This window comes from Dipteris shenzhenensis, chromosome 9, assembly GCF_047967505.1.
Source record: "Dipteris shenzhenensis isolate YYH24624 ecotype China chromosome 9, Dip_SZ_1.0, whole genome shotgun sequence".
Taxonomy (NCBI): domain Eukaryota; kingdom Viridiplantae; phylum Streptophyta; class Polypodiopsida; order Gleicheniales; family Dipteridaceae; genus Dipteris; species Dipteris shenzhenensis.
This window is the reverse complement of record NC_141604.1, coordinates 47,804,661-47,831,983: the sequence shown is the minus strand read 5'-3', so window position 1 is coordinate 47,831,983 and position 27,323 is coordinate 47,804,661. Positions and strand designations below refer to the sequence as shown.

The following is a 27,323-nucleotide window of genomic DNA, read 5'->3' as shown; positions in this document are numbered from 1 at the left end:
TTTGAGCTTGCCTACGATATCATAATCCTTCTCCTCCTTCCTTCAGAAACTCTTTCCTGAAGACCTCTTCAAATTTGATCCATGTGGAGAGCTTCGGTCGAAGTTCCTTCCACCACAATAACACCTTCCCTGATAAATACCCTGTTGCAAGTTGCATCTTCTTCTCAGCGGGATAAGGGTGAATCTAGAAGTGTACTTTCCACTTGTGCAACCAAGTGTTAACCACCTCCTTGGTCCTGCATTTCTGATCTCCTAGATAGGGATCTGGTGTAATATTCGGGACCAACACTGAACACAAAGCATCAACATGCGTGAGTGCTTGGACAGTGCTAGTCAAAAGTGTGATAGAAGCCTAAATCCCTTGGAGTTGCTGCGTCAACCCCGTTTGATTCGCATTAACCGGCTAAAAATTTGTGTCGAGAGCGGTGGCGAATTCACTAAAGGTAGTCTTCGTAATCAAATCATCGTAGAGACCCTAGTCGTCCCCTATGTGGTAATCCATGTCGTGATTACCCTCAGCGAGCCTGCGTTCTACTGTATCAGCCATGAAGAAATCGGGGTAAAGGAAGCGCTGAAGGCCCAATTGGAGGAAAAAACACTTGAGGAAAGAGAAGACAGCAGTGGAGACGGAGTCTAGGAGCAAGCAGTGAGCGAAAAAACTGCATCGAGGTTGCGCCAGGAGGAGAAAACGGCAAGGCAAAGGGGTGACGAGCTGACGAACTGGAAGAAGAGGGAAAGGAGCTGTTCCGAACTGATGGCTGCATTAAACCAGCCCTTGGCTGACGGGATCCGACGGAGATGACGGATGAGGAGGTGACTTCGCGCGTGTGCGATACTTCAAGCTGGAGCGTGAGAGATGGCTGCCAAGATAAAGGTGCCATGAGTCCTGGCTTTTAGAAAGCCTTGCTCTCCCAAAAAGCACACCCCTAACTTTGGTAGGGCTGATGCTTTTTTTAGCTTTCCAATAGCCAAGCCCAGTCTCAAGCAGACTGGCATCAGTTCCCTTGCACTCATCCAGAAGGATGCACGTGGCCTTCCATCCCATCCTAGCCCATCGCTTCCCTCTCTCATCTCGTTCCTACATCAATCTTTGTGTCATCCTCTCAACCTGCGATTCCCTCCAATCCACTTTCCTACCAGGCGATCCTTCTCTCCCAAAACTTTCAGCCACTCTTCCAATCTACCCTGCTTTCCTTGAATTCACTAAAGCTCTCTCTCACCTCTCTTCTATCCCAATCCAGGCAACCAACAACCCTAACTGACGATTCAACATGCCCTAGCAAGGTATCACAAGGAATTTCGAATTTGAGACATTCCTGGAGGAAATCAGGTCCAATCTCACTCGCTACAAAGATTCACACCTCAGGAGTTGGCTCTAATACCAACTGACACGACCCCAGCACTCCTGAAACCTTTGACATGCAAGCAAACACAAGACCACACCAAACATGAGGAGTCTGAGCAGGCTGCTCACCACCCAACCATGACACCTACGGGATACGATCCCGAATCAGGAGATGTCCCCTCCGAGACACGAGCTAAGCCATTGGCATGAACTCCCAACCAAATCCTGACCAACCTGGTGTCCCATACCACCAAGTGGTGCCTAGAGGCCTCGGATCTACTATTGGACCTTGGGCTACGCTAAGATGCAGGCGTGCGTCCGCAACTCAATCCAGGATCAGACCTAGCACTAGGGAATGAGACTTGCTCCCATCGGCTCACTGAAAACTAAACCTCTGGGCCCCTTATATAGACTCGGGCCCAATGCGCCAAAAATAGCGGAGACCTCTAACTGATACGTACCCTTGCCACTCAACCTGAGAATCAAGCCTGCCTAGCCCTAAGCCTCCCCAGGCTACCTGAGCTAATCTTGTGTACCCCAATACACGTCAAATACTAATCCGTGCACATGACAGTTAGCCTCTTTGTATCAAATACGCAATAAAGCAAGGGTTGCTATTTATGGAAGCAATTGGATGCCATGAAGATGAATGAGGGAGAAAGCATGGATGCCTATCTGACCAAGGTCAAAGACTTGAAAGAACAAGTAGCCAACATTGATGAAGTTGTGCCAGGTAGTCATATTGTGTCCACGACACTTTGTGGACTTCCAGACTCTTATCAACGGCTTGCAACCACGTGGAAGTTGGTGGCCATCAGCAATCCCAACTATTATAGCTTTGATCAAATGGTCACTTTATTGTTACAGGAAGAGCAAAGCTACGCTAATCGGGGCTGGTGATCAACAATTTGCTACCCATCATAAGGGTAATGCAAAGACAACAAAGTCGTGTCAAAAACCCAAGCATAATTGTGGTAACACTTTCTGATGCCAATAACAATGCAGACAAGAAAAAGAAGAGATGCAACTATTGCAAAAACCACGTAATGATATTATGCCAAAAGCGCATTGAATCAGAGAAGAAGAAGGATCTAGATTTGCAGTTACTAATGATTCATCTTCCCCTGAGAAGGATGAATCAGCAAATGTTGCTCATCATGATTCAAGTTTTGTTGTTATATGCTAGTACAATCCTTCTATTTATGATTCATGCATGGTTGTTTTTTACGCATTCAGCACTTGGCATTTTGATAGTGGTGCTTCTAAGCACAACTTATTGAAAGAAGTTTCTTTCCTTGCATGATGCACCTAAGGGAGGCATTGTGACTTGTGTCAATAATGCATCTTATGCTATGAAAGGCATTAGCCAAGTTGAGTTTACTGCACCATTACGTTGTATGTTCCAAGAAAAAAAATGGATCTCATATCCATTTCAGCCATTGCTACATCCAGATATATAGTTACCGTTATGGTTACCGTAGTGCCGTCTGATTTCAAACATGGTAACACCGTTGTCATCACTAGAACATTGACTGGCCACTTGATGCCTACAGTATAGCAGCACTTGCAGTAGAGGATTCTGTAGTTGTAGACACTCATTTGTTGCATGAGCTTTTGGGCATATGAATTATGGCAGTCTGGTCAGATAACATTTACAGAATATGGTTGATGATCTCCCAAAGATGCATGCATTGTCCAAACATGTTTGTGAGGGATGCTTACTTGGGAAAATGCATCGGTTTTTCTTTCCCTAAAAGTGCTGGTGCAGCCCATAAGTTGCATTTAGTTCACAATGATGTGTGTGGTCCAATGCAAACAGCATCTATTGGTGGGTATTCATTCTTTGTTACTTTTGTGGTGACTTCACCCGGCATACTTAGATATCTCCATTGGCATCCTAGGTCAGATGTCTTTGCTTGCATCAAGCAATTCTTGTTATGGTTGAGAATGAAAGCAGACAGAAGCTTCTCACACTCCGCACTAACAGGGGAGTGAATAGATGTCCCAAGAGTTTGCTTATTTTTTAGCATCTTGTGGTATGTATCAATACACACCACAACAAAATAGAGCCTTGATGGAAATAAATCTTTGCCCAGTAACTATGTCTTGAATAGGTCACCAATAGGGCATTGAAGACTATTACTCCATATGCGGCTTGGACACGTCGTAAGCCGGTCATCTCACACATGAGTGTTTGGATGCCTTGCATGTGCACATGTTCCATCTCGGTTACATAAGCTTAAGGACAAGGCACAAAAATTCATCGTTATTGGTTACAACTCAAAAAGCAAAGGCTATCGGTTACACCAGCCAAATACTAGGACGATTATCATTAGTACAATGTTGTCTTTGCTGAAATTTCTGTTATGCCATTGTTGGACCTTCAAAAACAGCCAACTATTGTTGCTTCTGATGTATTTGATAAATTGCTGCCCTTGTTCAAGTCTGCTTCATACTTTGATAAGTCTGTCGTGGAGGCTCCAGCTCAGCCACTAGTAGGTGATCTACAGCCACAAACAGAATCTGATTGTCAGCAAAAAACAGTCCCCAGATGGCTGTTAGATACATTGAAGGACAGCAAACAAGTTGATTGGTGTCTTGCTGCATGAGAACAGTGTCTCCTTACTTAGTGGAGGTTGCTTTGATGCTACGGCTTGCACTAAAGAACCACTCTGCCACAAAGATGCCTTGATAGCAAGGATCAGATGGATGCTATGAAATCTGAGCTAGACTCAATTCATCAGAATGGCACTTGGGAGTTAGGTGATTTGCTTGAAGGAAAGCATGCTATGTTTGCCAAGTGGGTATATAAACTCCAGAGGAAGGCTGATGGCAGTGTTGAAGCTGCAAAGCCCGCCTTGTTGTGAAAGCTTATGCTCAGCAGCAGGGCATTGATTTTCAGGAGACATTTGCACCCAATTCACGCATTACTACCATCAGGTGTTCATTGCTATAGCCATTGGCAAGTGATATCAATACTGCTTTCCTTCATGGAGATTTGCAAGAAGAGGTGTCTGTCACTCAGCCTCCTGGCTTTGAAATCAAAGGATCCAGATATCAGATATGCCGGCTGCACAAAGCACTTACAGTCTTTATGGTTTGAAGGAGGCACCCCATGCTTGGTATGCCAAGATTCATACTCATCAGCCTTGGTTTTCACAACAGCCCTGCAGAGACACTCTCTATGTCTACAAGTATGATGCCGACTTGCTGATTTTAATTTTATATGTTGATGATATGCTTTTGATTGCACCTTCCACTCAATATATTGCAGCCTTGAAGGCTGATTTGTAGTAGTCATTTGCAATGACAGATTAGGCCAGCTTCATTATTATCTGGGCATTCAGTTTGCTCATGTTGAGGGGGGCATTATGATGAGTCAGTCCAAATACCTTGGAAGCTAAGCGAGTCGACTAACCATCCACTCTTACATTAACTACACAAAAACCCCCCTTAGCCTAGGGCTTAGGCCACCATCAGCTAGTCCACCTTTCAATAAAGACCCAACTACTAAAAGGTTGTTATGTCTATTATCAGCCTCTCTGCCCACCCCCTCCACTCTCTCAAGCTATACAATGGCCGAGCCTAAGATCGTGAGGGGCTATGTACCGAGTACATTGCACATAGGATTTGTACCCTAGGCAAAGCTATTCAATGAAGAGGTTTGGCACCAGTTTCCCAAACACCTTGACCCTTAAACATTATTGCAGGGGATCCCATGAGTCTGGAAAACTACATGACCATCATGATCGAGCATGCTATGTACAAGATTTATGCGGCAACACTTGACACCCATGTTAGCTGAGATGCGGAGTGTAAGGGATTCAAAGCACAAGGGCAAGCAGGCTTTTGGGCAGATCATGTTACATGGACCACTCTTCACATTAAGAGATTTCGTTGAGGAGGCCTGAACATGGAAGCAAAGAGTTTATTGCTGCTTTGTAAATTTCCAAAAAGCCTTTGACACTGTACCATGAGCCTAACTATTCAGACGACTACTAGATCTAGCGCACAATTAGGACATCATATGGGCAGTTCGAACACTAAATGAGCGGGAATAAAGCAAAGTCAAGACTTCGACTGGGTGGACAGAGGAGATCATGAGCACAATTGGGGTCAATCAAGGTTGTCTGTTTATCATCAACCATGTTTGTTTTATATATTGATGAGCTCGAATCCTTCATCACAGGTATAGGAGGTGCAGGTTTGTCTCCTTGACTCCAATTCTACTGTACGCAGATGATGTGGTCCTACTCTTCTCCTCAGTTGAGGGCCTCTAGTTGCATTTGGATGCACTCTAGTCTTTCTGCAAGACAGATGATCAGAAGTTCAACCTGGGTTAAACCAAGGTTATGATCTTCAACACATCCCAAGCAGCCACACATTGAAAGCACCAGTGAGATTGTTGCATCCCATACATATCTGGGGGTTCTCTTCTCAAGCCCGATCTTCACGATGCGACCAGCCATGCAAGCTTGTTTGAGCAAAGGATATGCCACACTATGGACTCGAGTGTCCATGCTTTCACTCACATTTCTAGGACCCCAGTACGAAGTCTCTTCTTTCTTATTCGCTTGTCTATCCAACTGGGATATATGGCCATCCCTTTTGGGGGGCAAACATATCAAAGACAGATTGGTCCCACATAGAGTGAGTTCATGTTCTGCTTCTTACTTGGATGCCCACATCAAATCATACTAGCAGAATTTTGGGCTACCTCTCTTTAGCTTGATGCCATCTTCCAAGTGGTCACTTATCTCCATAGAGTCACGAACTACGGTACCATGACATCCAAAAGGCACAAATTGCCATGGCCAGCCCTAACTTCATCTACGGCATTGAAGGCAGAGGGGAATCAATTTGTAGGCTTGGGATTACAGGGCGATGCCACCGTTTCAATATAGCCTTGAGACTCCATCCATTTTGCTCGCCTACCAAGAGGTGAACCACATCATCAAAGAGAATCTCTTGCAGCTTCACAGATACAAGACTTGGTCAGCACCTACTAAGCTTTGGTTGAACTCAGCTTATACAGAGGTCACTACTTATGCATCTCAGAAGAGGGGTTTACCAAACCGTCGGGCTACACCCAGATTCACCTACCACATGCATTGAGGATCTCGATTCGCACACATGCTCCGGGTTGAGACAGTAAGGGAAGAGGGCATCCCACGTGAGATGGATCTGTACTTTATGTGAAGCAGGAGACCGAGATAGAGGATCACTTTGCATTCAGATGCCCTCCGTACTATGAGATCCATGGACAACATCACTATCATCTATTAAGTAGCAGTTTTGGACCTCTTGGTACATCCTGATTAGTGATGGGTGGCCACCTTCCTTCTTGAGACCTAGAGACATAAAGATTAGCACGTACGAGCATAGAGGAGAGAACAGAAGGGACCGAAAGATCCTAGTCAAAGCACAATCATAGATTTTTTCTCCAGTGACCCAAGCTAGGGACAACATGGGACTAGATGCAGCAAAGCCAGATTGCACTACTTGACAGACCCGACAGGACTGCAGGCATATTCCTCTCTTTTCAATGTGGTGAGATAGAGTAGTGGAGAGACGATAGCACTTATCAGACGGCGGGTAACCTCATGAAGGTTACAGAGGAGGAGGGAGAGACCTAACCAAGCATCAGCAGTGATCCATCTACAGCACTGTCAGACAAGCTCCTCTTGTCTTTCCTCAGTCATCCAGTGGAGTTGGTCACACATACAACATACATAGGTCTAGTCACTTGGATGGATAGCTAACCAATTGGTAGATGACAACGGATCCCCCCTAGTTGTTCCCCTTTTTTGGGTTTTCCCTCTCTCGCAGTGACAACGTGATGTATTTATTTTTTCTCATGCACAGACATCAGCCTTGGGTATGGGTGCCTGTTTTTTTTTTTTTCCGCAAAAAGTAGTGCTAGTTATATTGCTTGAAAACGAGAGTACAAGAAGGCGTAAAGGCCAGAAAGGCTGTAATCACAAAACGGATACAGCCCGTGATAACAAAATAATTACAAGCCTCTCAGAGCATAATCATCTGAGTGTGGACAAACAACCACGGTAGGGGGGAGTAATGCCACTGAAGACTCTGAGCAGAGTGCTAGAAGAACAGCTCTTGATGGTCCCAGTCGCAAAGAAAGCGCCGTCACTTCTCCTTCCTTGCCCGAGACTCCCCTTGAATCTGATCCCACTGACCCTTGGGCGTGTGAATGATCGTGCTCCAGATGTCCGCTAGGGTATGGGTAGCAGAAGAAGCCTGATCTCCTAAGGTCTGCGCGCATCTGGAAGTCCAGATATGCCAACCTACAATACTCCCTATGATCTCCCAAACTGGGTGCCGAGTCAACGCTCCTGCATCTGTCTCTGTCAGATGCCAAGGGAAGCTTTCCATGTATGCCCAGGTGGCCTGCGTGATGAAGAAAACTGGATCCTGCCGAGAGAACTCATAAGCCAAGTGATGTCCCATCTCGGTGCTGCACCAGCAAACGGCTCCCCAAGTGACCGGTCCTAGCTCGGGTGCAGCCCTCGCTAAGATCCCCATGACTCCCTTCCACACTGTCTGAGCATGCGAACAGCTCCAAAGGCAGTTCTTCAGGGACTACTCCTCCTGAAAACACATCTGGCAGTGCCCCTCCTGCCCCATCTGCCTCAACCATCTCCCAAATGGTAGGCCCTTGTGAACCACCATCCAAAGAAAGTAAGAGATCTTCCTCGGCCGCCAACTTGCCCAAAGAGTCTTCCAGAATGTACGAAGAAAGACCAGAGATATCCCTTGGGCATACCAACTATGTGCCTGGGTGGGTAGCCTGCGTTGGAGAGCCCACAGAGCATGTCTACCGGTACGCGCGCTGTATGAGAAGAAGGGGGTAGGATTCTCTGAGGTCTCCAGTGGTGGCCAGCGCCACTCCCCTGGGTCCCACTCCACCTCTGTCAAGGAGCGGCCCTCCCAAATCCAGAGTCTCTAGTCCTAGTCCTGAACAATCAGGGGGTCTATATGCCACGCTTTCCCTTGCAGCCCTATGACGCGAAGGCGCTGCCAGGCAAGCTGGGGGTCGATCACGGCCTGTCTGCTCTAGAGACGGCTACCATCGGCAACGGAGAACAAGTGAATCGAGGAGTCCGAGAAAAGGCCTACAACCACCAAAGGAATGCCGCGGGGAGTGAACTGCCCTAGCCACCTCTCATCTCCTGGGAGGAGCTGTCTGGTGATCATGGGAATCCTCCAACCTACAGGAATGGCAGCATTGATCTCTGCTCGCCGAGCCTGGATCCCACGTGCCGTACCTATTGCTGCTGCCAGCTCGCCTGGGCCCAACTGGCTATAAACATCCCTCCAAACCCGGAGCGAGCGCGCAAGCCCACGCGCCCAGAGCGCCCATGGGATATGGGATCTCTCTCCAAGCTGGCGACCTGTATCATCTGTCACCTGGCTACTCCAGATCAGGGGCTGTCTGTCTATCTCCTCTCGGCAGCTGGGGGGAACCTGAGAGAGGCTGTGCCGCAACTTCCTCCAGACCGAGACGAGGCCGCGGATGAAGGGGAAGCGGGGCTGAGTCAGCAGGGCTGAAGTGAAAATCCATCGGATAGACGGCTGCCAATCACCCCCTCTCTGAGGGATACACGTGCTGAGACCATGCTGAAGTAAGAGCTTCCACGTCTGCCCTCCTGGGGTCAGACCGCGGATGACTAACTTGCCCAGTAATGCCTGACTCTGCAGTTTTGAATCTATGATGCCAAGACCACCCTCTGTCTCGGGGAGAATGATCGTCTGCCAGGCGACCCGGGCTCTGGTGGTGTCGGAACCATCTGAGCCAGACCACAGAAAGTTCCGCACCAGTCTCCTCAGCTGGGCTAATCTCGAGAAACACCAGCAAGATGCCACGTACCAAGCCGTGGCTAGAAGGACCTGATTGACCACAAGGGCCCTGCCTACCAGAGATAGCCGAGCCGTGCTCCAGAAGGCTAGCTTCCGTCGTATGGAAACTAGGACCGGTAGGAACTGCTGAGCCGGCGTGATATCCAGCCCTACCTCGAATCCCAGGTAACGTGTCGTCTGTCCTCTAGGGATCCAGCGAAACCCCAGGAAAATACCCCACTGTGAGCTGGCTCCCAGATCCATAAGAAAACCAACTGACTTATGCCAGTTGATTTTCGCCCCAACGGCTAGGCAAAAAACCTCTAAAGACAGTCTCACTCGCTCCAGTGACTCGATATCATCTTGCACATACAGGGCCGTGTCGTCTGCATACTCGGAGTCCAGAAGTTCTGCATCGTCCCGAATAGGGAGGCGCATCCCTCGAAGACCAGTGGTGCGGGCTCGTAAGAAGTGAGTCATGGCCTCCACAAAAAATAGGAAGAGCTAGGGCGCAAGCGGGCAGCCCTGATGTACCGAGCGCTCGAGGGTGAATCTCTCCCCCATCCTGCCACTGATGATAACCGCGCTGGAGGCCGATCTGTAGAGGCTAGCAATACCTCTAATCCACTTGTCCGGGAAACCGAACCGAGAAAGTGTGCCCTCCAAGAAGGACCAATCTACCCTGTCGTACACCTTCTCAAAGTCAAGGAGGAGTATGGCAAGGTGCTGGCCACTATGCTAGGCCCACTCCGTCGCCTCTGAGAATGTGAAGATGTTGTCCAAAATGCTGCGATCTTGGACAAAACCAGTCTGGGTGTCATGGATCAAGTCATGTAGCAAGGGTCGGATGCAGCTACTGATCATCTTGGCGAGGATTTTATAGGCAGTCGGGAGGAGGGTGATAGGGCGCCACTGTCTGATCTCCTGACCGTCCCCCCCTTTGGGGATGAGGCAAATCAAGCCTGTCGCAAGGCTCTCTAGCATCTGTCCGCTAGAGAAGATATGCTGAAAGGCTACGAGCAAGGGCTGGTGGATCTGCTTCCAAAAGGTGGTGAAGAAAGCTCTAGAGAGCCCATCCTCACCTGGGCATTTCTGCCCATCAATATCGCTCACAGCATCCTGCATCTCTGCCACGGTGAATGGGGCGAGAAGGGTTTCACTCATGCTAGGCTGCACGAGCGACGGCGTATACCTCCACTCCTCCTCCCTGCATCGGCGAGCACGAGGGTCTGGGGGCTCGCTGGAACAGAGATCTGTAGAAATCTGTCACCAAGTCCCTGCCCTCATCTGGATTTGTCCTAACACTACCATCCTGCGCTCTAAGAGATCGGAGCTGTTCCCCTGCTGACCTCTGGCCATGAGTCCTGAAGAACTCTCTGCACATCCTGTTACCTTTCCTAGCCCAAAAGGACTTGGAAGCATGAAACGAGAACTCTGAGCGTCGTTGGGTGATCTCCTCTAACATGGCTCGGCGGGCTCTAACCTCCTGTCGTCTGAGCTCCTCAGAGCCTGGAGAAGACTGCTGCATCTGCTGTATTAAGGCAAGGTCTCGTCTGAGACCCCTCTCCTTCGCCCACCACTGCTATGAGACTAGACTCGACAAGAACCTGAACTACCTGAGCTGCCATATCCCCCATGGGGTCCCAATCTTGCTCCCACATGTCCACTATCCTGCTGCGAACCGTTGCTCTGGAGTAGATGGAGTCTGGGATCCCGCACGAGCAGGGAGATAAGGAATGAGAGGCTGAGTCCAGGACTAGGATGACTGGGGCATGGTCAGAGAAGGTCGTCCCTGGAACCACCCCTGACTCTCCACCTCTGCCTATCGCCCAATCACTGACATAGAAATGGAGAAGTCCAGGCTCCCTGTCCATCTGCAAAAGGAAGGCTCCCTCCAACTGTCCCGACCTCCCACAGCGAACAAGGAGTCCCATTCCGCCTGCTCCGCCTGAGCTATACCAAGGAACTCTGGGCCCCGTCCCTGCGGATTCTCTAAAGCCTCAAGGTTATTGAAATCCCCTCCTACAATCCAAGAATCCATCTCTGGCAATAAGTCTATCAAAGAGCTCCAGAAAGCGGCTCTCCATCTAAGATCGGCCGGGGCATAGATATTGAGGATGCCGATGCAGGATCCCTCAATATTCAAGCCCACCAAAAGTGCTCATCCTGGGATCAAGGTGCCAAAACCACACACATGCTGAACTAGAGAAGCGTCGATGGAGGTACAGACACCCCCGCTCCTCCCCTGCTCGCCAATCGAAGGTTCCCAGTAGGTGTGGGAGCGTCCGGTGAGGACCTTCTCACACTTACTGGTCTGAGAAGCCGAAAGCTTGTGTTCCTGCAATAGGAGTGCATCTACCCTTCCCACCAAAGCTGGCTGGAGCTCCTGTCTGAGCACCATCTTCCTGGGGCCGCGGGTTCCTGATGAGTGGAACCCGTTGACATTCCAAGAGATAATGCGTATACTCATGAAGAGGAGAGGTGGGCCACAAACAGCTGTCTGCTTGCGGTCGATGTCAGCGTGGTCGAAGGATGTCCAGTGTGCAGACGAAGGCGCTTCTGTGAGGGTTTCGAAGGAGAGGCCGGATCATCGGACCCATCCTCTAAAACCTTCAGCAGAGAGGAAAGGCCCTTCGTCCCATGGTGGTAAGCTCTCTCTAACCAACTCGAAGCCTCCGCCAGGGGAACACTATAGAAGCCCGCTACCTCTGAGGTCCTCCAAGGGCGGAGCCCTTCCGTGTAGATCCACTCCAGAGGCGGTCGAATGATGACCAAAAGGTGGAATCGTTTGGCGCTATGGCACCATCTCAGACGAACGTCACCCTCCTTCCACTGCTGCTAAAGAAGCTCCGCTGCTCTGCTACCGATCCAATCCTGTACCTGCTCCTGGGACTGATCACAAATCGTCTCCTAAACATTTACATTCGTCCATTGCTCATTCCCGTCACTGGTGATAGTGAAGGAATAGCTAGGACCATCATGGGGGGCAAGGACGGACACCTTACCCTCCGTCCCCTTTCGGAGGAAGAAGATGCTAATGTCTAGGCATGCAGGAAAGGAGCCAATACCAGCTGCATCCAAGTAATCCCAAGGTCTTGCTCACTAAAACTCCAAAGATAGAGCTCTAGGAGCTGCCCTTGGGTGGGGGGACAAAGATGAGGAGTTAGAACCAGAAAGATGGGTGCTGGCTGTTGAAAGAGTTGGAGTGGTGCTGGCCGTCTGCGGGGAAGGGCCTCTCCCCTCCACCGGGCCAGGGGGGATAGGCGCGGAGGAGGTCTGTGCTGGCTTCGGGGCCGCAGGCGACGCAGGCGGATGGGGGGGGTTCCCACGGGATCATGCTCGAGGGAGAGGGGGGGGCTGAAACCAAAGGTGCCGAGGGGGGTCCCGTAGGGAGGGGAGGTAGGGGAACCAAGAAGGAGGGGGGAGGAGGGGGGGGGGGCGGGGTGAAGGATGAGGGGGAGGCTGGCTGACCTTCTCCTTCCCTTTCTCCTTCCCCTTACCGGGCTGCTGCTGACTAGTGACCACAGGGGTCTCTTGCTGGAGAGGGGCGGGCTTTTTTGTTACTGTTTTGTTTCCTTTTCGTTTCCTTTTGACCTCAGTCCAGCCTTCCCCTTCGGGAGGGGGTGTCGATGCCTGGCGGGGGGGATCCTGAGTTGCCTGGATGGGAGCCCTCTGAGATTCTGTCCTCGTGAAGCGAGGGCAAGAGCGCACCTGGTGCCCGAAGCCGTGGCATCTCAGACACTGATCTGGGCGACCAGTGACCATAATGCACTGCGTCACCACATCTGTGTCCGTCTCAATTTCGAACTCCGAGGGGATACTCTGCGGATCTAGGACTGCCACTTTGACACGTGGCACCCCTTGGGCTACCGCCGCATCAAGGAAGGTGTCCTGCATGAGCCCGCCAAAGTGCGACCCCAAGTCCTTGATGATCGGGCGAAGCTCTGTTGCGAGGCCTGGGAAGATGAGGGTAACTAGATGGTGGGGAATGCGGAAGCGGGCATCGAAGTCCGCTACACCGAAACCCCTATACCATGGGACCATAAGGATGATCTTCCCACCCACACAGGTAAGGGACCGTCTGACCATATCGCTCGCAGCCTGTGCTGAGAAGAGCTTGAGCCAGAAGATACCACGTCCCATGAGTGCGACCTCCTCAATGTGGCTGTCCTCAACGTAAAGGGTGGACTGCAACCAGTCCCTAATGTCTGCTCGTGAAGGGGCATAGCCAATAACTCTCCCATAAACGGACGTCTGGGAAAAGTCAGTGGCGGCCTCTGCTTCACCAAGGAGATCTGATGCTCTGTCAGTGTTATGCGGTAGGCTGAAGGAGGGGGGGGTCCATCTAGGCCACCGGTTTCGGACTTACGGCCGCCATACCGCACCGACAAACTGCGAAAGCTCCAAAAGGTGGGGAAAAGGAAGTAGCAGAGGCGAGGGAGGGAGGAATGGGGCGGAGGCGGGGGAGGAAAGAGGGAGGGATGGAGATGTACGAGAGCGGGGGGAGGAGAGGTGGTAGAGTGGGGAGAGAATGGCGCGGGAGGGGAGGAAAGGAAGAGGGAGGGGGGGTGGCAGCGCGGCGCAGGACGGGGAAGGGGAGGGAGGAGAGGCGAGGGTGTGGAAGCGCGGCGCGAGGGAGGGCGGGAAAGCCAGGAGGAGAGAAGGGAGGGGACGGGGGGCAGGCAGCGTGGCGCAAAGGTGGGGAATGGGGAGGAAAGGGGGCGGGGGGGTGGTAGCGCAACGCGAGGGGGGGGAGGCGAGGAAGGATGGAGGGGCGGAGAAGGAAGGAGAGGGGGGGCGGATGGCGGGCGGAGGAGGAGAGGGGGACGGAGGGAGGCGCGGCGGCTGCGAGCAGAGAGGCGGCGGAGAGGGAGGAGGGGAAGGGGGGAGGGGGCCGCGCAACGCGAGGGAGGTAGACGGGAGCGGGGGGGTGGGAGCATTCGCAGGAGCCTATGTATGGGTGCCTGTTTAGTGACCCCACCCCTTAGTTTTCATTGTATCTCGTTTTTTCCCAATCTCACAGACCCTTCAGTCGTTCGGAGACATTGATCAAATTTCGCTCTTTCTTTCGCACCCCTATCGTAGTTGCTGCAGCCCATAGCCTCCCAATGCCCTCTCAGCCTCCATATGCTGCCCTTACCTGCACCACTTGCTCAACCAGCTGCTCCCCTCCCCCCTGCCTTCCCTCTCTCTGCACCCTGCCACAGCGTCCCTTCCAGCGCTGCCTCCTCTTCACTCCCCTCCCCCACGAGGCCGACATTCAGCAGCATTCTTCTTCATCACAGACAACCCTCCCTTTCTGCTACTTCCCCCCCACCCATCCTCTCCTTTGCCTCCCTCTGCCGAATTTGCTTTGTGCTACCTCGCTGCCTACCTGCAGCCTGGCAGCCCTCCCTCTTCTCCCTCCTCCCCCCCTGCTGCCCTCCCTCTTCTCCCCCTGTTTCCATCATCCCTTGCACTGAGATAGGAAAAATTGTGTAGCGAAAAGAGTGTTCTAGGACCATTACACAAATGTGTGCCAATTCTATAAACAAACAGGTGAAGCAAGTCTTTGCACTAACTTTTGTCCTCACAAAGGTTTCCTAGCCACAAAGTCCTTGGAGTGAAGAGATTGATGAGTCAAACGTTGGAAGAAATGAAAAACAAAGGATTCTTCATAATTCCCTTGGAATGTCCAATCTTCTTGTACATTTGTTCATGTTGTAACTTAAGGAAAATATTCATGGAGAAGAGGATCTTACCACTTGTCATTGCAAGGGCAATGTCTACTCTTGTACAAAGGTAAGGCTCACATGACTCATAAGGCAATACATGAATGTAAGGCAAAATATGACCATCCAAGTGCAAATAGCCTTCAACTATCATGATAGAAACTACTTTCATCACTGAGTCACCTTCAAGCGTCAAATAGGCTACATCATTGTTGTCAATGAAGCTCATCATCCAAACATAGACATACTCAAACATAGTCAAACTGGACAGCAATCCAAAGATCAATCTTGAATAGATGCTAGAAGACATTATATGAGCAGATAACCAAAAACAAAAATGAAAAATGATGAACAAGGAAACGTTTGACCACCTTGCCCCTTCAGAATTTTGACCTTGGTTGCTTTCAAATTTATTATAATGAGAAGGTTCAAGCAGTGTTCGAAGTCTTAATAAGAAAGGGAATTACTGTGGAGAATGTCCAGCATGAAGAAGAGGCGCATTTTCATGCAGCATTGTTTGTGGGAGTGTTGCCAATTCCGACTGGTTTTTCTGCCTTTTCTCCTTCTTCTGTGGACCAAATGCACTCAGACTTCATCAACAGCTAGCTCATAACGTCACCCAGCCTCCACTAAGAGGGTTTTGCAAATGGTTGAGTCTACAGGTGGAATTTTGCAGAATGTCGCCAGGTGAAGAAGCTGTCGGCACGAGCAGCAGGAGCAAAATCTTGCAAAATGCTTTCAGGTGGGAGTGCACCCTAGGAAGGTGGTTCTACAGCTCAAAGGGCTCAGGGAATAGTCGCATGTAGAGGGAGAACAAGCTTAAGGAAAATCTGGAGAGAAGTGGGTAAAACGAGGAAGAAAGTGGAGAGGTTGAAGAAGATAATGAGGTGGCACTAGGACGTGGGTGGAGGCTCAAGGAGGGTGGAAAGGCTCTAATACCACAGGTTGGAGTAGCATGGAGACAAGATGGAGAAGACAAGATGATGAAAAGAGTGAGTTTATTCATGAGAGATATGCCCAATATACAGGCATAAGTTACATCCAAGAGTGACATCATATGTGAGCTCAAGAGAGCACAATTATCTCTCAATCACACACCACACTCCTAGATTCACTCATTCACACCTACTAACTGACACATCATCAGTTACACCTAACTCAAGCACACCTACACACAATTGAAGGGGCAAATTGATGTGTGTGTGTATGTGCCTATGGACTTGGAGTCCTATGCAAGGGGTGTGTGAGTGTAGGTGTGCTAGAAGGTTCTAGTGACTCATCAGTTAGGTGTGTCAGGTTGGTGTGATGAGTGAGTGATCATAGGAGGTGACTGATTGAGATAATCATGGAGATGATTGTGGATCTGGGATCTACCTACATGGAGGCAGTTGCCTATATATGTAACCACTCTTTGAATAAAGCTTTACATTGTTGTGTGCCTCATCGCTTTCTCATGAATTCACACGTGATATTAGAGCTTGGTTAGAATCTGAGTGCCTAGAATGAGATTCCAAGTAGATTCCAACTAGATTCTATCTTCTTCCCAAATGCTTCCTATCTCTCCCGCTTCTACCTTGAACTTGGGAAGCTTAGTTCAATGATTTGAGAAACCCCTTCAGCCACACCTTCCTCACTCATGGGCAACCTATTTGACCGGTGGGATTGAAGGAATTCGTCACCATGTCTGCGCACCACCTCTCTGTTAGTTCTACGCCATTTTTGCAATGTTGCTCACCTCAGTCACTTACCTTGCGATTCCTCTGAGCCAAGCTTTCTCTACAACTAGAGCTACCCTCTGTAGAGATTTGGAGTGATTTGGTCCAGAGATGAGGGAGTACTCAGCAAAAAAACCAGTCGACTTTTGAGAAGATAGAGTTTCCTCAAGTAAAGAAGATGTTACTGCCCTGGGGGGATATAATGCGCTATTTCAGCTATGGTTTGTTTCGAGCCTTCCTTGCATATAGATCTATGATTGCACAACAAAAGCCCCTAGCTTGGTGATGCTTGAAGTCAGATATCAAGCCTCCAAAGTTTCCATGTTCTCTGCAAGCATTTCTAGTGTATTTTTTGAAAATTTTGATGCTACACTAAATGCTTGAGGAGTAAAAATTCAGTTCAGAGATTGTTCTTCCAAGTTTCAGTCCAAAGTGTGCTCTTTCAGTTTAGAGAATGTTCTTCCGAGTTCAGTTGATGTCATTCTCTTGACAACATGCCAACTTCAAGTTCTCAAAGCTCTTCAAATGTCAAGAAGACTACAAAGACAAAGTACAAGGTGAAGAAGACCCCAGTTAAGAGGTTGTGGAAGAAGCCAACTAGTTATGAATATGCCAAACAATTAGGATTTTCTGAATTCTTATCTTGCAATTTGCATCTATATGGTGAAGGTGATTTCTTTGTTCAGAAAGATTGAGCTTTTGTAAAGGGATTAGACACTCCCATTAATTTGGTCAGACCTTCCCAAAATGGCTTCCAAACTGAAAATAGATAAGTTTGAAGGAGAGGGGTTCCACGCTTGGCAAACAAAACTGAAGTTTATTCTCATAAAAAAGGAAATATGGAAGGTAGCAAATGGAAAAGAAATTAAACCTACAACTAGAGAAAGAGAAGCTTCATGGCTTCCAAAAGATGAAAAAGCACTTGCTATAATTGCTCTTGGTTTGAGTGATTCCTTTATTCATCACATTGATGGATGTGAGACTGCTCATGCTACATGGACTCATCCTGAGCATGTTTTTGGAGCACAGGGAAGATACTCTAAGTTTAGCTTGCTTATGAAGTTCTTTGACTTAAAATTGGATAGAGGGGAGTCCATCTCTTCACATCTAAATTCAATGAAGAGCATTTTGACACATTTATCTGGCGTCAAGTTTAATCTTGATGAAGATATTGTAATTGCCATCTTACTTAGAAGTCTCACTAAAGAATATGGCACTATTGTAACCACACTCACCAATATTCCAGAGATAAGTCTGGTAGAAATTGAAGCATCACTCTTGGAAGAGGAGAGAGAGATCAAACAAAGAAGGGGCATATTACAAAGAAGGGGCATATTTGGCCAAAAGCAACTTCAAGGGAAAGAGCAAAATGAAATGTAACTTTTGTGGCAAACCTGGACACTTTGAAAAGGAATGTTATGCCAAGAAGAGATGTTCAGCCAATCTTGTTGAGAAAGCAGAAATTGAAGAAGAAGAAGAACCAGAGAATGTCAAAGCTCTCACTGCTTACAACACCCAAGTCAATTCTGACAAGGGTGAGGATCCATATGTTTTCTAAGTTATGTGTGTGTGAGGTCAATAATGGTTCTCTGCCATGGATAGTCCATCCTTAAATGATTGTTAGTCTTTTGAGATTTTTCCTTGTTGGATACATAGTCATTGTCTATCTCCCAGTTGTAAACTAAGAATCCTAAGAGTGAGTCATAGGTTGGGGCCATGTGTGTTGCCACATGATGGTCGGCAAGCCATGGAGCATCCCATGTACTACTGCTGAGGGATGAGGTCATCAATTTGTGGGGGGGAATGAAGGGGCAAATTGATGTATGTGTGTGTGCACGCCTATGGGCTTGGAGTCCTATGCAAGGAGTGTGTGAGTGTAGGTATGCTAGAAGGTTCTAGTGACTCATCAGTTAGGTGTGTCAGGTTGGTGTGATGAGTGAGTGATCATAGGAGGTGACTGATTGAGATAATCATGGAGATGATTGTGGATCTGGGATCTACCTACATGGAGGCAGTTGCCTATATATGTAACCACTCTTGGAATAAAGCTTTACATTGTTGTGTGCCCCATTGCTTTCTCATGAATTCACAGAGAGCCTTTGTACATGGCAAGGAAGCGCTCAGATCTAGCTGATCGATCCGTAATCCATACGACTAGGCTCCTGCCTAGAACAGAGTGGGTCGACCCTGCTTCTACCACTACTATACATCTGACTGTATTGTCACGAGGACATGAATTTTTAACTGAGAAATTGTGAAATTTACGTGTGAATACCTTTAGCCTGCATGTGGGCTTGGGCAAAGGTCCCCTAGGAATTAAATGTGCCTTAGGGTCGATTAAATGTGCCTGAAGGCTGATAGAGTGGTTAAAGGGGGGGCATGGGAAATATGCCACGTGGCAAGATTAGCTCCTGTTGTAGCTCTTGATGATAGCTTTTGGCAAAGAACTTGGCGAGGCACTTGGCAAAACACAAAGTAGGAGCTCTATGTGGCATCGCACATGTGTTGGCTGAGGGCTGAGACTCCTTTAGTCAGTAGTCTTGGCTAATAGGTGAGTAGTACGGAGTACTCACGTCATGGGACTCCTTTAGTTGCTAGCATTGGCTGATGGGTGAATAGTACATAGAATCCACGCCACGCAGGGTTCCTTGGTCATGTGCCTTGGCGGAGCAAAGAACGTCTCTTTTTCCTTTCATGTGGTCAGTGGACCTTGTTTTAGAGCGTCTCTCTCTCTCTCTCTCTTCCTCGTTGTGGGCTGCTGTTCATGAAGGCGGATCTGTCTCGGAACCATAATATTGAAATTCACAGGAGAGCTACCAGGGAAAGCACTAGGGATAGCTTTGGAGAGCTGTGGCCAAGTGTGGCTGCTAGTCACAGCTCTAGGCTGTGTGCAAGCCTTAAATGCGAATGAATTGATGCTATCTTGAGTTCTTTTGTTGATGCTGGGACCGCCTGAAGGTGGTTTGGAATTGAATGCCTTCTGCCATGATTGGCCACAGCAAAGGATTGTGAAGGTTATTCTTTGGGCTGTGGTGCCTGTTGGGTGGTGGAATGACCATGATGCAAGAGGAATTGTAATCTTTGTGTGACCTGGTTTCATCCCAGATGCAGTCCCAATGCCTCTGAAACATGTCTCAGCCATCCTCTCGCCTACTGTGGGCCTGACACGCAGTCGTCGTGAGGTGGTCCATCTCCATGATGCTGCCAAGAGGGTTCCCCGAATGGGGTGTCTGCTCGCCAAGCCCATGGTGGCTGTCCTTGTGCAGGTCCCACAGCCAAGAAGCCGCCTTGAGGTCCCATGCTCGGCGATCGCCACAGGAATTTCAAATATTCTTCAGAGAGTGTCGTATTGGATAATGCGAGCATCCGTAGAAAGACCGAAATGGACACCCAAAAGAGGAAAATAGGAAGATAGCAAACTAAGCACACCAGTCTGGCATTCCTGCTCAGCTGCAAGTGAAACCTTCAAAACTCTGCATAGCTTGAAATAGTGTCTCTGTAGCTTAAAGAATATAAACCCTTACTGAACTTGTACTAGCAGCTAACATATAATAGTACAAGGTAGCATCCAAAGAAGCTTAGTACCCACAAGAGAATCTGGCAATTCACTCAGAAGAAGCATATGCCAGTCCAGTATATGATCTTTCAGAAGCAGCCCTTCCTTTTGCTTAACCCTTTTTGAGACCTGTTATCTTGTAACATACAAAGTCAAATGATACAAAAAAAGAAGCCATTGATCCACTGTTGCCGATGATCACGGCTGTATGCTGGTTGCATAAGTGTATGTCTGAATCATGTAACTTGTAGCACAAAGAGAGCGGCACACCTTTGGTCTGGGTAGTCAATGACCCTCTGCATATCTTGGAACCCAATTGCAAAGAGGCAGTGGTATCTCCCATGGTCACATATATTGAGGGCATCTCATGAGCACATGCTCCTCTGTCTCCACCTTCGAGGTCGAGCAAGCAAGGAGGGCAAGATTTTTGGAGGAGGTGTGCCTCCAATAGCATATGTAACTACTTGTGAATAGTTTTGTTCGTATCTGTTCTTTATTTTGGTGGGTTATCCACTCCAAGATTTGTGCAATTAGCAAGACAGAGTTAACAAGCATACTCTTATAGATTGCTTTGGCACGAGTTCAAGTTAACTTTCTTGAATTTTTAGTTCATGTCTTTTTGTTTGTGTGTGTGTGGTTTTTTTTTTTTTTTTTGGGGGGGTGGTAGGGGGGGAAGGGAGGGGGGGGGAGAGGGGATGTTAGACTTTGGCCATGCTACTTAGGGTTTAACGCACCCTAGGGGTCAAAATGAAGGTTTCCAAAGTCATTAAGTTGGAGTCATTAGGAATTAAATGGGCCTTAGGCTGATTTCAAAGGGTTTTCAAAACCTTCAACAAGGGAACAGTTATCCACCTCCTAGACCTAGCCCACAGTAGGAGACAAAATCAACGCCACAAGGAGGGACAAGGGGGATAAAACAAAAGATCTGGAAAGAGAAGGCTCAGAGGTCTGGTTGACAGACAGGCTGGCTGCCACTGTGGTCGGGGGCAAGAGAGGAGAGGAGGAGGTACAAGCTGTAACAGAAGATGGAGAGGAAGGGAGAGTAGTAGGAAGGGGGAGAGGCTAGGCATAAAGGGGTGGTATGCAGGAGCTTGGCTAACCCCAGATATGTTTCTTGCCAGCTATATTGTACAGTTCTTAAGACAATGCTCCAGAAGATGTAGCTGAAGCTTGTAATTGATTTCCTGTTTCCACTGTGGGTTAACATCCAAGCCATCCCGACTTCAAAGCTCAAAATTTTACAAATAAAAACAGCCTGCTTAAAAAGAAATGGAATCAAGAACCCAAAATGGATAATGAGTTCGTACTTGCAAATTCTTCCTATGTTTGCGACCCAGAATCTGCTGAATGCGCTTCATCCATCCCAAGTCTGGTTGCCTGCCCTAATCTCATATCCACAAACAATATGATCATCAGTGCTACAGAGAATGTCAGTACCAAATAGGAAATGTCTCTCACTTTTTGCTTTGAATGCAAGTCACCAATAAAAGCAATTCTATGGTTCGCACTACATTTTTGTCTCCAACGTTCACCAAGAACTGAGTGTGATCCTTGGCAAGGCAGAGAATGTAACCATCTTTCTTTTCAATTGGGTGATATTATGATCTCTGAGAATACCACCAACTATAGCATACTTGCATAGAGAATTAAGCTCCTTTGAAGTTATTCACCAAAGGCCTCGAAGTGTGACCTTATACAAATCGCAGATTCTAATTCACTCAACAAAAAGTGTTTTGAAGCGGGGAAAGCAACATTCCAAACGTAGTGCTGTTGTGAGACAGACAGAGTAAAACAAACAGCACGTGCCTCTAGTGAGAAACAGGTGTGTAACATGGAAAATAGAGAGAGAGAGTCCACATCTAAAATCTCACATTTGCAGTGCTGCAGCAGAGTGGAAGTATACAATTGTGTAGGGCCTTTGTATCAATGGTTCAAATTCCTGCAAAATGGAAAATTTGCCATGACAAGGGATTATCAAATGAGAATAAATTCTCGAAATAACCTGTGTTACCCTGTATTTCACTAGTCTATGATCAATACGCAGTCAAGCAGATCCTTTTGGGGTTCTCTTTGTTTAACATTAAACAAAATGGACAATTGAAACCACCGAATTTGAGCAATTTCACCAATAGCTATATGCATTGTTTACCATTGAGAAAGTGCCCAAAAAAAAAAAACCGAGAAGTACACTCTTTTACTCCATGCCTAGGAAGAGTAACAAAGAAGTGGTAAGGTGTGCACAAAAACACTCAATCTTAAAAGCATTCAACCTGGTGCTCCTCCCTGTGCTCCAAAGCTGCTAGCTCTCACCTCCTCTCCTCCTGCCACCATCCTTCCTTCACCCTGACCCCACTGCCAACTTCTTCATCCACCTGCCATTTCCTTCTTTCCATGTCTCTTGACATCCTTACCTCCTTTTTTTCGCCTCCTTTTCCTCATGTGATCCTGCTTGTTTTGCATCAGTTTCCCTCCCTGTGCTCCAAGGTTCCTAGCTCTCACCTCCCCTCTTCCTGCTGCCGTCGTTTCTCCCCCATGACCCCACCTCCTTCCTCCTCCTCCACCCGCAATTTCCTTCTTTCCGTCTCTCCAGTATCCTTTCCTCCTTTTTGTTGCCTCCTTTCCTCGTGTGACCCTGCTTGTGAACCAGCAATTCAGCCTACCCTGTCCTGATGGTTCCTTGACAGTGAACCGGCTGCCTGGGAGGCGGCTTGGGCAGCCTTACATCACCTAGGGCCCTCATTCTACTCTGCCCCTCTTGGGCCGTTTCTGGCTGTTCACGGCCAATCTAGGCCCTCCCTTACGCCACTGCTTCTTACCCTGTGGCCCTTCCAGGGGCCCGTTCCAGCCCCCTTTCCCTTAGCTGTTTTCAGAGCCATTCTTCTTGCCTACATGAAGCTGGACGGCACCTTGCAGATAGAAGGTCCCTGAGGTGTTCCAAGCCCCTGGGCCCTCTTATTGGCCCCCTTCCTTTTCTTCCTCCCTATGTTGACGTCCTCTTCTACTCCTGAACCCTCTTTGTCACTCCCTTCTTTCCTTTTTTCTTAACCTTCAACCATCTCCCCTTTCTTCTTTCACATACGGCAATAGCCCTATCTGGTGTCAGTGATTTATATCATACTATTGCTAGCACCAAGAGACATGGGATTCTTAGACAAGAGATGAGCCTCTATCGGCAGTTAGCAGCCCTACAAAGGGAAGAGCAGAAAAGGCCTACAGAGCCGAGAGCAAAGTATGCCTTGCATGCACAAGAGTTCTTTTGGATTCAGATGGGAGGGAGAGTCAATAAACATTTCTTCTCTACTCTTGGCCCGAGACATGGTAGAGAAAGTGTTTCTCAGCTTATTGACTCAGACGGGGTTTTGCAAACAGATCTTGATGCCCTCATGCATATAGCTACAGATTTTTATGCCTCCATTCTATCAGCAAATCCTGACACACCTGTTGGAGATGATGCCAAACACCTAGTTTGGCAGTGCATTCATGGATTGGTGGAACCACACATGAGAGTCTCACTTGATACACTGTTCACCAATGGACTGTTATGTTGGATCAAAGGCAATGAACAAGAAACAAACTAAGAAAGCAATGAAGTGTACTTGCAAATGGAGAATGAAGGAAGTACAATTGTTACGTCAATTGTAATACCGAGGTCACGATAGAAGATGGGAAACCAGAAGGCTCGACAGTGCTTGCATCAATGGGAGTGTAGAGGGTCGGGGACTAGGGATTACCCTAGGCCTAGGCAACAATATGGAGTGCATAGGTAAGCCCTAAAGGGGCATAGAGGTTCAAAGGTCCATGTGGACACATGGCACTCAAGAGGACACCACGTGGCAAGCACTAGGCTAGGAGGGAGGATTCCAGAAGGAACTTCAGAGAGAGCAAGTTCACGAGAGAGTGGGATCCATGAATAAAGATAGTCTTGAGATCTCACAACAAAAACCTGAATGCCAACTCACTCCTATGATTATAGAGAGAACATTTCAGATATGGAGAGAATACACACAGATGTTCAGCCAAACAGAACTCAAAAATAGCAGTTATATCCAAGAACAAAATATAGTCAAAACTGTGACAACACCATCAGGAAACGCATGCTGAGGTAAGCCACCAAGAACAGGCTCTGTTTGCTGATTCCTCAGAATCAGCTGTAGACTCCCCTAGATCACCACGTGTCTCCTGTCAGACTTAAGTTGCTTCTCTAGTTTGAGCACTCCTGCAAAATCTGCTCACAAATTCTCTGCAGACGAAGCTCCCTTCGTTGCACCACCTTATGCTCTCCTCGTAATCAAATCATTGTAGAGACGCTGGTCATCCTCCTCATGGTAGTTCATATCTTGGTCTCCCATCGCAAGCTCGGGGTCCACGGAATCAGCCATGACTGAAATCTGATCTGAAAAGAAGATAGGCTAGAGAAGAGAAACAAGTAGGTGACCTCGGGAGCTAGGAGGTAGAGACAAAGTGAAAGCTGGCCAGGAAGGAGACGATGGAAGAAGGGAAAGCTGGCCGATGAAGAAGGTCAGCTGGCTGAGCTGAGCTGACAATTCAGCTCGCATTCTTGAACCTGGGACTCCGCTCCTGGCTGTCCGTACGAAGTGCTGCAGCAGTACAGGTGTTCTGGCTCCCGAGCATGAAGGGGTAGAGGGGCTGGAATTCTGGGCAATCTACAGGCTATAAGAGAAGGCAAATTGGCTGAATTAATAACGGAAGAGCAGGCGTGAAGCCCTACTTTTCCAAAAGCTCACCCTCCAAAAACGGAGGGATAGTGTTTTTTAAGCCTCCAGGCCCCCCCGAAAAGCAACTGACCTAGATTGCGATCTAGCCCTATCCTTCTGCGCACCTTCCTGCGCTCCCCTTCTACCTGCCATCACAACTCCTGAGCAGCCAGCCAACGCACGGGATCCCCCTTGGTTTGCCCCAGCTCTGCGCTCTCTCTTGACTCCCTTCTAACGCCTCTACCCGGACCTCACTACTTCCTCCTAACTACACCTCTCTCCCTCTCTCTCAGCCCGTCACATCTTGCAACAAAATCACCCTTCACTCTCTCTCTTCTTCCTTCTATCCTAATCCAATATCACTTCCCTTAACCGATGAACTAGCAGTCACTTGCAAGGCATGAACATGAATTTCGAAATTGAGGCATACCTGGAGAAAATTTTGTCCACAATTCTCGCAACAGAAGTTCCTACCTCAGGAGTTGGCTCTGATACCAACTGACAAATCCCCAGCACTCCTGAAACCTTTGATCTGCAAGCAAACACAAGAACACACCAAACGTGAGGAAACTGAGCAAGTTGCTCACCTCCCAACCATGACATCTACGGGATGTGATCCCAAATCAAGAGATGTCCCCTCCGAGCCACGAGCTGAGCTACTGGCACCAACTCCAAACCAGATCCTAACCAGCCTGGTGTCCCATACCACCAGGTGGCATTGTGAAGCCTGGGATTTGCTACTGGGCCTTGGGCTATGCTATGATGCAGGCGCGCGTCCGCATCTCAATCTAGGATCAGACCTAGCACCTAGGAACGAGACGCTCCCATCGGCTCCCTGAGAACTGAACCTCTGGGCCCCTTATATAGACTCGGGCCCAATGCGCCAAAAATAGCAAAGACCTCTAACTAGTTCGTACCCTTGCCACTCAACCCGAGAATCAAGCCTACCTAGCCCTAAGCCTCCCCAGGCTACCTGAGCTAGTCTCGTGTACCCAGTACATGTCAGATACCAATCTGTGCACATGACAGAGGGTCACCTCTGAGCCCATATGAGGATGACATGGATTGTATCTGCAATGCAGCTTCGGAATATAATAAACACTTCTCATTATGATGTGTATCAATGTGTTTCGATTCCGCTTTCTTCATTTGTTGTCCCTATTTACAACAAGAATGATTTAAGCGTGTTTGAACACCGTGAATTGAGAACGTTGTTGGATGATTTCATGGATGTATTCCCTGCTCAACTATCGGAAGGTTTACCTCCAAAACGGGCAGTAGATCATCGCATAGATTTAGTACCTAGGGCTCAACCTATTAGTGTTCCACCTTATAGGATGAGCCAGCTTGAGGAGGATGAGTTAGCTTCACAACTACAAGATTATCTGAATATGGGTTATATTCGCCCAAGTAAATCACCTTGGGGAGCACCTGTCCTCTTAAGAAAGAAGAAAAATAATTCGTGGAGAATGTGTATAGATTAGAAACGATTGAATAAAATGACAATTAAGAATTGATACCCTCTTCCTCGTTCCGATGATTTGATAGACCGTTTGGCCGGAGCAAAGTATTTCACTAAGATTGATTTGCGTACGGGTTATCACCAAATCCGTATCTATGCTAAAAACATAGATAGAACCGCATTCCGAACTAGGTATGGCCACTACAAGTTTCTCATATTACCTTTTGGTTTGACCAATTCTCCTGCCACCTTCTAGCAAATGATGAATGATTTGTTCCGAGATTTTCTGGGCAATTCATTGTCCTGTTCTTAGATGACATCTTGGTATATAGCTGAATGCTAGAGGATCACATTGGACACCTTCGGATTGTCTTAATTATCCTAAGACAGCATAAGCTCTATGCCAAGATAAGTAAATGTGACTTCTTTATGAAGAAGATCATTTATTTAGGACACAAGATTTCTTTTGAAGGTATTAGCATTGATCTGGATCATATCCGGAAGGTTTTAGAATGGCCTATCTCTCAGACTATGAAACAACTTCGTTCTTTCCTAGGATTCATGGTTTTTCTACGAAAGTCTGTGCGTGATTATTCACACATCACGACACCCTTGACAAACATATTGAAAGGTCGTGGACGCAGGTCTACCCAGCCAATCTCTTGGAATGATGCATTGAACAAGGTTTTTGAAACCTTGAAGTTAACTATCAAGGAAGCACCCGTTCTTGCATTACCCGATCCTACCCGGCCTTATGTTTTAGAGACCGATGCGAGTGATTTTGCGATCGGGGCAGCTTTATTCCAAGAGGACAAACCTGTAGCTTTTGAAAGTAAGAAGCTAGACAACACTTAATATCGTTGGCCCATACTAGAAAAAGAACTCTATGCGGTTGTGTATGAAGGTTTGGAGACACTACTTGTATGGTTCGAAGTTTCTTGTATTGACCGATCACCAGTCAA

General features: G+C 48.0%; 1 protein-coding gene across 3 annotated transcripts in view; it reads right to left on the bottom strand.

Annotated features, from left to right (window-relative positions):
* Positions 1-27,323, bottom strand: part of LOC147898753 (appr-1-p processing enzyme family protein) — a 71,241-nt gene that overhangs the window by 9,485 nt on the left and 34,433 nt on the right. For 2 of the 3 annotated variants that reach the window (XM_087379081.1, XM_087379082.1), the window contains 2 exons: positions 22,056-22,123; positions 21,492-21,561 (listed from right to left, as the gene is read on the bottom strand). In XM_087379081.1, the coding sequence (XP_087235207.1) occupies positions 21,492-21,561; positions 22,056-22,123 (138 nt within the window). Of the gene's footprint in view, positions 1-21,491; positions 21,567-22,055; positions 22,124-27,323 lie in introns of all 3 variants that reach the window. The other variant, XR_015541520.1, reaches the window with a different exon arrangement.